The following is a 13,057-nucleotide window of genomic DNA, read 5'->3' as shown; positions in this document are numbered from 1 at the left end:
AGTTGAACGTGACCATGAAGGGACCCTGTATGGCATGAGCTTTTGAGGTGTATATATAAATATATTCATAATAAATAATTTTTGTATTTTCTTTTTGCCAGAATAAGTTTTGTATTCAATAGTGCACACACACACATATGTATATATATAACATATATGCTCACTGCAGTGCTTAAAATCATTAAACTCTGTACATAATTTTTTTAAAGATGAATAATTTTATTTTTTAAATAAAATTTATAATATAATTATATGTATAATAAAATATTTAATTAAAATTGACATTAATATTATTAATAAAATTTTTATTAACTTTTTATTATTGAATTTTGCTATTTGCAAGAAAAATTTAAAATTTTTTATTATTTTATAATTTAATTCAAAATTATAAAAATTGATAAGATTATTTAAAATTATAAATTTTGTTTTAATTATATTTAAATTTAAAATTTAAATTGAGGAGAGTGTGTTTTATTAACGTGATAATATAAGGTAGATTATTTTATTATACTTATATATATCATGTAAATCAATGCTGTTAATATAAAAATTTTAAAATTTTTAATTATTTTATAATTTTATAATTTAATTCAAAATTTTATAAATTGATATAATTCAATTTAAAATTCTTAAATTTATCTCTAAATTTATAAAATTCTATTATTATACTTCATTTTTATTTGTTTGATACTATAAATTATAATAGAACTTCTTTTTATTATATATACTCTTAATATAATATCTCTTTTTGTATCTCTAAATATTGACTTATACTATTAACATGTAACATGATATTAATAGTATAATTATAAATAGTAAGATTATAATTTTTATTTTTTATCATATTAAAATAGTTTTCTATAATAAATTTAGTAAAATTTATTATAATTTACTTTTAATAAAGTATTCGAAGAATAAAAAATTAATAAATATGAGATTTATTATAATTTTTATTGAAAGTAGTGACAAATATAAAAAAATTAAAATTATGATTTTTTTCATATCATGCAAGACAGAAATGAAGATAAATAAATTTAGAAATTTGGAATTAAATTATATCAATTTTAAAATTTTAGATTAAATTACAAAATAACTAAAATTTTTAAATTTTTTTATCAATATCATTTATTTACATAACATATAAATTTATTTACATGACATATAAATATAATAAAATAATTTATAATATCTCGCCACTTTAGCAAAATACACCTCTCGATTCAAGTTTTAAGTTTGAATATAATTGTAATAAAATTTATAATTTTTTATAATTTTATCAATTTTAAAATTTTGAATTAAATTACATAACAATAAAAAATTTTAGATTTTTCATTATGAAAAATAATTTAAAGTATTTTTATTGATACTGCCGGAATGAAACTGTTCTGTGATTGGCTAATGAAAAAGAAAAGTGAGGTGGTCGGCACCTGGTTGAAACGAAGCTATGATGCGATTGGACAATCTGCGAGAAACAGAACGTGTGGTGGTTTGTGTCTACTACAGCTATTCTGACACTCAAGTCAGTAAACTGGAGAAAATGACGAATGTAATGTAATTGCTCGGAACTCAAGAGTAGTTGTGCAGGAATTGCATATTTTTATCTTTGTGATCATTAGTTTTTATACTGTAAGAAAATGGAGTTAATTATAGTATTTCCTGGAATTTGACAATAACGAGGCAACTCATTAATAAAGAATCTTATCGGCTAATTGATCAGATATTCCGTGATTATAGACGTAAATGGATTATGCAATGTTGTAGCCATTAATGATACATTCTTGTGGAACCTCACTCTGTAGTTAAAAGGGCGAGTCTTGATGAACTGAATTGAATTGAGGTCGACCTGAAGTGTCCAAGTCTTCTTTTTTGTTCGGTGAGATCGAATATCATTTTATTAGATTCTTACCACGTAACTCTATCTTTGTGTGACAACACATAATTTCTTTGGGTGATTATTGCGTAATATTATTTATTATAAACAATTATATTATAAATGATATTATTCATATAATATAATATAATATTAATATAAATCGATATAAAAATATATATTAGATTTGAGTCCCAATTGTAACGCCCCGAAAATCGGACCGCTACCGGCGCTAGGATCCGGGTCGACTTAAGGCCGCCAGGACCCGTAGCAAGCCTAACATATAACCTGTAAACCTGCTTAATCCCGTACATGATCAACAATACTCATAAACCTGTAAACATTCTCATATAACAACCAAGCTCAACCTGTACATAAACATAAACATAACATAAACCTCCACTGGAGCCCTCATCAAATGCTCCACTGGGGTATCTCATCATACATAAGCTTGGTTGAAACATAACCTCATATCTCATATCATAAAGACCATGTACATACAAGTGGGATTAACAAACTGTATTGGTCAAGCACAACTCTATTCTCCATATTCAAATTACATAACATAACTTTAAAACACTTTACATTACATCATAATACAATTGTCATGTCCACAATCTAACTATTACATAAACATAGCTTCCATACTCTGGCTAATCTCCTGATCTACCCTGTACCTGCACATCTGGGGTTAGGGGAGAGGGGTGAGCTATAAAGCCTAGTGAGCAGAATAGAGAAAAACATATATTAAAATATTTCATGCTTCCATGAAATGCAACACATCACAAACATATCACATAAGGATGGTACTGTCACCTTTAGTCCTCAACATAGTCCAATCGTGCCAGGGGCGTAGAATGGGCCTCACTGGTCTTTCTCTTTCATGCATAACATAACATAACATTCCAATATGCCAGGGGCGTAGAATGGGCCTCACTGGTCTTTCTCTTAACATAGTCCAGGGGCGTAGAATGGGCCTCACTGGCAATCCATACCGTATCCTCATCATATCGTATCATAGGAGGACTAGAGGATCATCCAATAGCCAATCCGCATCCACATCATATTATGCAATGCAACATATTCGTGATTACTAATGCAAACACCCTATAATATCACATGGCATATATGATGCATGAACATGCTCAAAAAGTTATATTTCATTTATTTAAAAACTTAAGGTTTATTCCACTCACCTCTGGCTGAAACTCTACTGACTCTGAAGCAGCTATCTCACTGCTGGGGTCCTCGGTTCCTCGGGTCCGAACCTACACAGGTGGACTCAAATGAGGGACCAAACATACATAAACATAACTCTAATAAACTCCCCAAAAACCCCCTAGAACATCATGAAAACATAACATAGAAATATGCATGAAATGGCTGAACAGGGCACTTTCGGCGGCACCTTCGGCGGCCGAAAGTCCTGGACAGATCCGAAAGTCAGGCACTTTCGGCAGCACCTTCGGCGGCCGAAAGTCCCAGACAGAGACGAAAGTCTCTTTTCGGGGGCAACTTCGGCAGTCGAATGCTGCCTCCACAAAGGGGGTTCGGCGGCCGAAAGTCACTTCGGCGGCCGAACCTGAGCTTCTCCCGAAGGGCAGAAACTCAGTTCCTCTATGCACATTTCGCCTCCCAAGCTCAAATCATGCAAAAACTAGTTCTAAAACATGCATACATATCATATATTACACCTAGGGGTCTCAAACTAGCATATACCCCAACTACAACACTTCAATCACACAAAAATCAACATACATTGTTCATCAAAGCATCAAAACCCATAAACTCATCAATAAGCCTAAACATGCATCTCTACCCATAAATCAACTTAAAGCTTGTTTAAAACACATAACAAGGGTGGATCCGAGCTTACCTCTTGAAGAAACGAGAGGAAAGACGATCCTAGCTTGGAGATGGAGAGATTGAGCTCTTTGAGCCTCCAAATACCCAAAACTTGCTCTTTACTCACAAATCTTCAAAACCGAAGTTAAAACCCGTGAAAACCATGAAAGATCTAAAGAAAACACTCAAGATCGAGGGAGAAGCGGCGGGGACTCACCTTGGCCGACAACGGGGGAGAAAAAGCTCGCCCGTGCGGACCTAAGGGACCCTTTTATAGTGGCTGGCCAGACCACGTTCGGTGGCCGAATGTGCCTCCGCATCCATGCAATGTTCGGCGGCCGAACATGAGGTTCGGCGGCCGAACCTGCACTTCCCTCACTCATGCTTTCGGGGGCCTAACGTGCCTCCAAAACGCATGCATGTTCGGCGGCCGAACCTGACTTTCGGCGGCTGAACCTGGGTTTTCCTCCAATGTTCTTTTCTTGTAAAACTCATGTAAAACCATACTTAAAATCATTAAAAACATGAAAACATTTTATAAAAACATGATTTTACCCTTCTAGAGGTTCCCGACATCCAAATTCCACCGGACGGTAGGAATTCCGATACCGGAGTCTAGCCGGGTATTACACCAATGATCCAAAATACTTTAACAATTAAGATACTCTATAACTCTCTTAATAGAGTAGTAAAACCCTAACTAAAATAGAATATCATCATATTAGAATATTATTCTTATCTAATTATCTTATTTCATATAATATCCATATTCTACCTTAGATATAGTTCTATAATTTCACACACTCCTAATAGTATTCAAATTCTATTTCATGCATTATAAGGAGCTCATGATCTCATATACAAGTAGGCTATTCTCTCTAAAGCATCGGAGAGATTATAAGCTAATTCACTCGGTATTTTCTTTTATTTTGTAAATTTATATTCCGAGAGTTATAATAAGAATAACTATCCCTGTTATTTATTTTCTATTGAGTCAAACCTCTACGCTACAAATATTTTTCTTTCCCTCCCCCACAAAATTTTCCCCATTCTTTTCATAAAACCTAAAAATTTGTTTAATACGTTATCATTTTAAAATCACTCAATTAAATACATTTATATAACCTATAAGATCAAAATTGTTTAGTTTTTCCATAAATAAATATTAGCCAAACATATTTTTATTTTGGTTGAGAGACTAAATAATTTAAATATTTAAAATTAAAAAATTAAATAATATATATAATTAAAATTATATAAAATAAATAATATAAATATTTAAGATAATTAATTATTTTTAAGGATTAAAAGTTGGTTTTATAAAATACAAAAATATTTTAATTAAATAATTTTAAAATCGTGACAAATATAATAAATTTTTTAAAAATTAAAAAATCTCATAATAGTGATTTATGTAAATAAATAACATTGATTTTAGTGGGATTGAACAGTACTCGGTTCTAACAGAAAAAATCGATCAAACCAAATTAATTTAAAAATTTGGTTTAGTTTTTTATTCATTTCGGTTTGATTCAATTTTTAATTTCAAAAATTTCAGTTATTTCAGTTCGATTCTATTTTGATTAGAAGAAAATCGAAAAAATCGAACCGAACTGATTAGTGATAATAATATGTTTTTTCAATAATATAGAGAAATTAAATCATATTAAAATTAAAATATTTTAATTAAATTTTAAAATTATAAAAAATAAAAAATTTATTAAAAATCGAAATCGATCAAACCGAACTGAATCGAACTGAATAGACTGATTTGGTTCGATTCAATTTTTGATCAAAATCAATTCGATTCTATTTTCATAAATACTAAAATTTTAGTTTTCGATTTATTCGATTCGATTTAATTTTAAATCAAACCGACCGAATACTCACCCTAGATTTTAGAATGATAATAAATTTATTTGAAATATCTTGAAATTATAGGAATGGGCAATAAAAGCTTACAATCTTTTTAGCTAGGTTAAATTGGATTTTAACTATAGAGCCATGGTAAAAAATAACAAAATTCATATTTCAGTTATTATCATCATGCTAAATAAAGTTACAATTTATTAAGATTTCAAGTTATATCAGTTTATTTCAGATTTATAACAATTTTAAATAGAAACATGAAATTTACCATTTTTAACTTTACTATATAATTTAATTTAATAAGGAAAAATAAAAAATAATGTAAGTCAATATTTTATCTTTTATTTTTGTATTTAGAATGAAAAATTTTGCAATTATTTAATTATTTATTAATTTTATTATTGAAAATGAAAAAAATTAATTTTTTGATTTAAAAATATTTATTGAAAAAAAAAACTAAAATTAAAATCATATATATAATTTTATAAACGACAAGTGTATTTATATTTTAATCTAAATTTTTTATTTTAATTTAATTATCTTGACTTTTATATTTTAATGCAATTTTAAAATTTTAAAATTTCATAATTTATATAAAAATTTAATAATTTAATTGATATATCACATGTATTATTATTTTTTTAAATGATCAATTGATTGAAAAATAATTAATATTTATATTATTTTATATTTTAATTTAAATCTTTAAATTTTGAATAGATTTATTTAATGTTTATATTCAGGTATAGCTAATTTTTAAAATTAAAATTAAAATAAATTTTATTTTACAGTAATAATTATAAATATTTTATAGTAAATATATTATTTAATTTAAAATAATAATAATATATATAAAATAATTAAAATTATAATATTTAATATAAAATTTTTATAATTATTGATACAAAATAAAATATTTATTTATTGCCAAAATTTTAATTATATATTTAATCATTAGATTATTATTTTTTTAAAATTAAATATATTATTTCACTATAATTAAATATAAATTAATATTATTTTTTATGTAAAATTATTTTATATTTAAAAAATAATAAAATATTATATTTACTTTATTAAATTGTTACATTTAAATTTTTAAAAAGTTAATAAAATTATACCTAAATATAAATATTACATCAATTAATTTAAAAATTAAATATTTAGATTAAAATATAAAATAATATAACATTAAAATTTTTAAATCGTTTAATTATTAATTTATATATATAAAATAATAATATATATAATATTGTAACTAAATTATTAAATTTAAAAATTTATAAATTAATTAAAATTGTACTATAAAAATTGACGCAATTAAACTAAAATTAAAAAATTTGAATTCTTTATTTTAAATCATTTTGACGGTAAAAGATGCAAAAGCAAGGATACGCCCATCTTCCGAGTCCGCCTCCGCCATGGCTACCAGAGAACAGACAAAGAGAATACCACTCTTTCCGTTGGTCTCTCTCCTCTGCTTCGCTTCCATATTCTTCGTTCTCTCTCTTTCCAGAAGACCCTCGCTCTCCCGCCAAACTTCCCATTTCAAACCCAACTTCGTATCCGACACGACCTCACCATCCGGATCCTGCGACTACACTCAAGGGTCCTGGATCTACGACCCCAATTTGAGGTCTGAGAGGTACGATAGCACCTGCAAGGAGATATTTAAAGGATGGAATTGTATTGCCAATAATAAATCCAATGCCAGAGAAATCCTCAAGTGGCGGTGGCAGCCTAAGGGCTGCGATCTTCCGCCGTTCGATCCCGTCCGCTTCTTGGAATCTAATAGAGATACCAACATTGGTACTTCCTTTCCGTAACTTTTTGGTTTGGTCTGCAGTTTAATTGCTATTATTGAACTGGGTTTCTGTTTGATTACTGAGAAATGGTGGAAAAATCTGAAAAACTCGATCTGAGTGATTTGAGAGGTTTTTTCTGCTTGGATATCAAAATGCCAAAACAATTACCTAAGAGATGAATTTCTTTTCTTGCGTATCAAGGTATTTCTCCTTGTTGTGTTTGTAGACCTTATGAATGCTGTGCAGTGCAGGATTTGTTGGAGATTCCTTGAACAGGAATATGTTTGTCTCTCTTTTTTGCACACTGAAACGGGTTTCAAGTGAAGTGAAAAAGTGGCGTCCTGCTGGGGCTGATCGTGGGTTTACGTTTCTTCGGTACAACCTGACAATTGCATACCATAGAACAAATCTTTTAGCGCGTTATGGTAGGTAAGCTATACATGATGCTACGGTATATTTGCTCAAGTCTTTCAATGGGACTTAGTTTTCTTATGCATCATGAGATGTTGCACGTCTTTAGATTACATATATATGGACTTGGATGTGGTATGTCATTTGCTTCTTGTCTTGTTGGTGTTTTGGATCTAGTTCACATCCTAGACTATTTTACACATTGCTGCAAATGTGATGCAGTTCTATTTATCTTCTTAGTCATACTGATTATTTGGTTCACATTTATTCCAGACAGTTGTGAATTCAATCTGAATTTACTTGAGCTTGTTAGTAATGCAGTTGGTCAGCTAATGTTAATGGTGGTGAATTGGAATCCCTTGGATATAAGGAGGGTTATAGAGTTGATATGGACATTCCAGAAGGCACATGGGCAAATGCTCCCAGCTTTCATGATATTCTAATCTTCAACACAGGACATTGGTAATTTTATTATTTCTGTTATTATTTTTACAATGATCTGGACTGCTGCTGTCAATTTGGTGAATTGTGATGTGACATGCACTTGTATATGGTGGTAGCAAATGCATTTAGTCTTCAGCATCTCTAAATCCATGGTTGTTTCAAAGGTCATGCGGGCATAATGAGCTTCCAATTTGGGACTGAGGTGTCATTGATTTTGGTCTAATCTTTCTGATAAATGCATCTAATCCTTTGCATACTTTTCTTGATTTCTCTGGATCACTTGGATTTATCACTAAGTTCTCAGTAGGATGTATGTCCACTACTGCTAGAGTTTATTTTCTATGAATCACTATTGATAGACTTTTGGATCTCTTATTTGTGCCGGTAATTTTTATAATATGCAGGAATTCTTTTCATTGACAATTATGTGGCATTTTGCTATGTAATATTAGGTGGTGGGCTCCTTCAAAATTTGATCCTGTAAAGTCACCCATGCTGTTCTTTGAGAGAGGCCAGCCTGTGATCCCGCCAATACCTCCTGATGTTGGCCTGGACAAAGTTTTGAAAAACATGGTATAAGTTTATATGCTCTTAATGAGCAAAGGAATGTGCTACGTGATGTATTTAGTTGTTTATGGCTCTTTGCTGATTCAGTAGTCACTGTTTTCTGAATTCCGATATGTATAGAAATTTGTTGTGTAGAATGTAGACTTCCTTTTTGTGTTCCCCATGTATGGCTGATTTTAGTTATAGCAGTACATTCAGGAATAACAACAGATATATTTCAAGGAATAACCTGAAGAAGTACCTTATGTAAAATAATATTCGCTTGGGCCTATATTGAATAAATATTATATATATGTACTAGTGATTCAAATGCCCTTCCTTTAATCCCGTTCTGCTCTAGTGAATGATCAGTCAATGTTATTGCTACGGTGCGAAGAGATGTATTGAGCTAAATTTGCTCTTGCTTTTGCATTTACATGATTTGGTTTAAATTTTTCTCGTGTATTCATCGTAGATACTGTTTGTTGAGAAGAACATGCGCCCAGGTGGGCTTAAGTTCTTTCGTACACAATCACCAAGACATTTTGAAGGAGGTGATTGGGACCAGGGTGGTTCCTGTCCACGGCTACATCCCTTATTGCCTGAGCAAGTAAGAATTATTAGTTTATAGTTTGTTAACCTGACTGGTTTATTGAGTTCCATTATGTATTTATGTGATTAAACATAATCAACTGCTAACCTCTCATGCATGCTTGCGTAGCTATTCACTTTTGCGTTGCAATATAATTTAAGGTTAAAGATACATCAATCCCTTTCAGGTTGAAGAACTCTTCTCCATAAAGAACAATGGAACAAATGTGGAATCTCGCCTGGTGAATCAGCACCTAGTCAAGGCTCTTGAGGGGTCTAACTTCCATATAGTGGATATAACCCATATGAGTGAGTTCAGGGCAGATGCCCATCCATCCACGGCTGGTGGGAAGCGACATGATGACTGCATGCACTGGTGCTTACCAGGAATAACAGACACTTGGAATGATTTGTTCATAATGCATCTAAACGGTATTAAGGTTAGAACCTGATGTATTAGTAACCTTTTCCCTTTTCTTCCACAAATTGAGTTCTTCTGGTCTTTACATTGCTATTCTTCTCGTCTCTATCCAATTCTATCGATGCGGTAAAAAATTGTCAATTTTTGAGAAAAAAATATTTACGGATTTAGAATTTGACTGGTTTTAGACCCTACCTACCTCTGGCGCGCGGTTTGACTGGCAGTCGGATCTTACGCCGGGCGCGCTTATAAAGCGGCAGAATTTTTTTTTAAGATGTCAGTTTTAATTTTTTTTTATTTTTTTAGTTACTAATATATTATAATAATATATTTATATTATATTAATTTAATAATATTATTTATGTTATATTTTTTTAATATATTAATATTTAATATATTTTATTATTACTATTTAAATAAAAAATTATTAGTATTATAAAATTAATATTATATTATAATTAGATATATAAAAATAATTTAGTAATTTAGTGATATTTTGCATATTTATTTAGTGGTAAAATTTTTTAATTATTTTTCATAATATATTTTATTATTTTTAATATATTAATGTTGTAATTAAATAATAATATAATAACTTTATTTTTTTTTAAATGAAAATTGAGAATTGGGGGAATAAAATCTGAAATCTTTTAAATTTATTCAAATGTATTTACTACTAGATTAAATCTGTAAGTGTAATAATATTATTTTATAATTTTAAAGATAATTATAATTTAATTAGTACCAATTATAAGAATATTATTTTTCCAGTTAAAAAAAAAACTATTTTTAATATATTACTATGTAACATTGTAATTAAAGTACCAATTATAAATTTACTAATGCGTAGTTGTATATTTTATATATTTTATTATTTTTAATATAGAAGAGTATATTTTATTATTTTTAATGTAGAATAGTTTTATACTTTATATATTTTATTATTTTTAATATAGAAGAGTATTTTTTATTATTTTTAATATAGAAGAGTTATAAAAATTGATAGAAAAAAAGGGTAAAAAAAAAAATTTAGAATTATGATATTATTTTACTAAACATGAACAAAATTACTAGGTTGTTTATAATCCATTAAAGAGAAATAAATAAATAAATTATTTTAATTGCAGAATAAATTAATTTCTTAATTTATTTATCTATTTTTTAATAAATTATAAACAATTAAATTATTTTTACAATATAATTTTATTTCATAATTTTAAATATTAATATATTTTATTATTAATATTTAAATTAAAAAATATTGCTGACACTATAATTTTAATGACATAAAATTAATATTATTTTATAATTATATACTACTATATGAGAGTAGTCCAATAAAATGTAAATTTAATTCTTATAATTTTAAGAGAATTATTATTTAGTTCAATTCATTAGTTGATCTTTTAGTTTTAAAAAAAATATATGCTCTTGATGTTCTAAATAGTCTATTAGTTAATTACTCCGTTAGTTTTAACTATTAAATATTGTTAAAAAATTTAAAATATGAAGGGATAATAAATAAATTTTTTTAAAAAAATTTGAGGGTTATAGAGATTAAATAATAAATTACTTAACGAAAAAATTAACGGAATGATTAACTAGTAGACTTTTTAAAATATTATGAACGTTTTAATATATTTTTTAAAATTAAGAGATTAATTAATAAATTTTTTTATATTATAGAACTAAATAATAATTTATTCAATAATTTTAAACATTCATATAATTAATTAATTAATTTATCTATTTTTTTAATTATAAACAATCACGTTTAACTAGCAATTTAATGTCATTTCATAATTTTAAAAATTAATATATTTAAGATATTGATTTTTAATATATTTTATTATTAATAATAAAATTAAAAACATTACTCAGATCATATAATTTTAATATTATAAAATTAATATTATTATCCATTATACATGAGAGTTTTTGCCCACGGATGATCTTGAAACAAGATGAAATTCTATTATATTATATGTAAGGTAGATTGATAAGAGTGTAATTGAACCGAGCCGAATCGAGTTTTGTAAAGTTTAGACTCGTTTATTAAAAAATTTTGGAAGCTCGAGTTCTAGCTAGAGTTTGACTCGAACTCTAATATTTAGTTCGAGTTCGGCTCGAGAATTGAATACTATAATCGAGTTCGGTTTGAGCTCGACTCGTGAAAAAACTCGTTTAGTATAATAACGAGTTTGATTCGAATTTGAACTCGAAAAGTTCAATTAAAAAACTCATTAATAAAGTTCGAACTCGAACTCGAACTCGAAAAGGTCAATTAAGAAACTCGTTAAAAAAGCTCGAAATCGAGCTCAAAATTAAAAAGTTCGGCTTGACTTCGAGTTCAGGCTCGAGCACGAGTTCAGACTCGAGTTCGAGTTTAGACTCGAATTCAAACTTGACAATGGACTGTCTTGACAATAGTACATTACAATTTGATATAGAAATTGAAAGAATAGTCCACTCATTAGATGGTTTGAGCCACAAGGCACCAGAACTCGATTTAGAAAACTTCCAACTTATTTGAAAAATGCATTTTTTAGGAGTAATAACACACTTCCGATCATAATCTCCTCCAAGTTGAATCCTTTAAAAGCAAAGAAGTTGATTTGGGTATTGAATAAATATGAAGATAGAAGTGGTTGTAGAAGGGAAATCAATGAAACTTAACATACCACTAATGTCCAACCTAGGACAGTAAACAAAGGCGTTGCTTAGGAGGCAAACCAAGGTGATAGGTTTGCCCAAGCTTGCTCGTGACCAAGAGCTTTTATTTTTCTTTTAATTTTAATTCTTTTATTTTTTTCATTGTCTTCTACCTTAGAGCAAATTATATCTTCTGGAAAAGTTTGAACTTTATAGAGATTATATTTAATCTTCCATGGTTATTTGAGATTTGAATAGTAAATTATTTGACCAAGTTTTATAACTGTTCTAAAAAGTGGTAATTTTATTTTTTACTACTTAGTTATTTTTTGTTTTTACTGTTTATTTTTATTTAAAAACCCTAACACCTACTTTTCTTTTCTTTTCTTCTCCCCCATGTCGTCAACTCTTTTTCTCTCTCAACTCTCCTCTCTCTTGCAGAAACAACGATGGTGAAGCACCAACGCACCGAAGATCACTCTAACGTGATGACGACCATTACGTCCTCGTCCACTTGACGCTGTGCCAAGAATCGTCGGACCCCACAACGACACCATTGAAAGAAAAGCAAGCCACTGGAAATGTGACAGAAATCATGATGGC

General features: G+C 28.6%; 1 protein-coding gene across 2 annotated transcripts; it reads left to right on the top strand.

The window, feature by feature from the left end:
• The first annotated feature begins 6,954 nt into the window (after positions 1–6,954).
• LOC110624782 (protein trichome birefringence-like 13) lies at positions 6,955–9,895 on the top strand. 2 transcript variants are annotated; one of them, XM_021770100.2, is made up of 6 exons: positions 6,955–7,393; positions 7,641–7,818; positions 8,122–8,262; positions 8,697–8,817; positions 9,266–9,400; positions 9,570–9,895. In XM_021770100.2, exons 1-6 carry the CDS (start codon positions 7,006–7,008, stop codon positions 9,831–9,833), a joined length of 1,227 nt encoding a protein of 408 aa, XP_021625792.1. In that variant the 5' UTR covers positions 6,955–7,005; the 3' UTR covers positions 9,834–9,895. The 2 variants fall into 2 exon arrangements, with proteins under 2 accessions (XP_021625792.1, XP_043816578.1); XM_043960643.1 differs by having other exon boundaries at positions 9,551–9,688.
• The last annotated feature ends 3,162 nt before the right edge of the window (positions 9,896–13,057 follow it).

This window comes from Manihot esculenta, chromosome 10 (genome assembly GCF_001659605.2).
Source record: "Manihot esculenta cultivar AM560-2 chromosome 10, M.esculenta_v8, whole genome shotgun sequence".
Taxonomy (NCBI): domain Eukaryota; kingdom Viridiplantae; phylum Streptophyta; class Magnoliopsida; order Malpighiales; family Euphorbiaceae; genus Manihot; species Manihot esculenta.
Note: the sequence above shows the minus strand (reverse complement) of the source record. Positions and strands in the feature narration are given on the sequence as shown.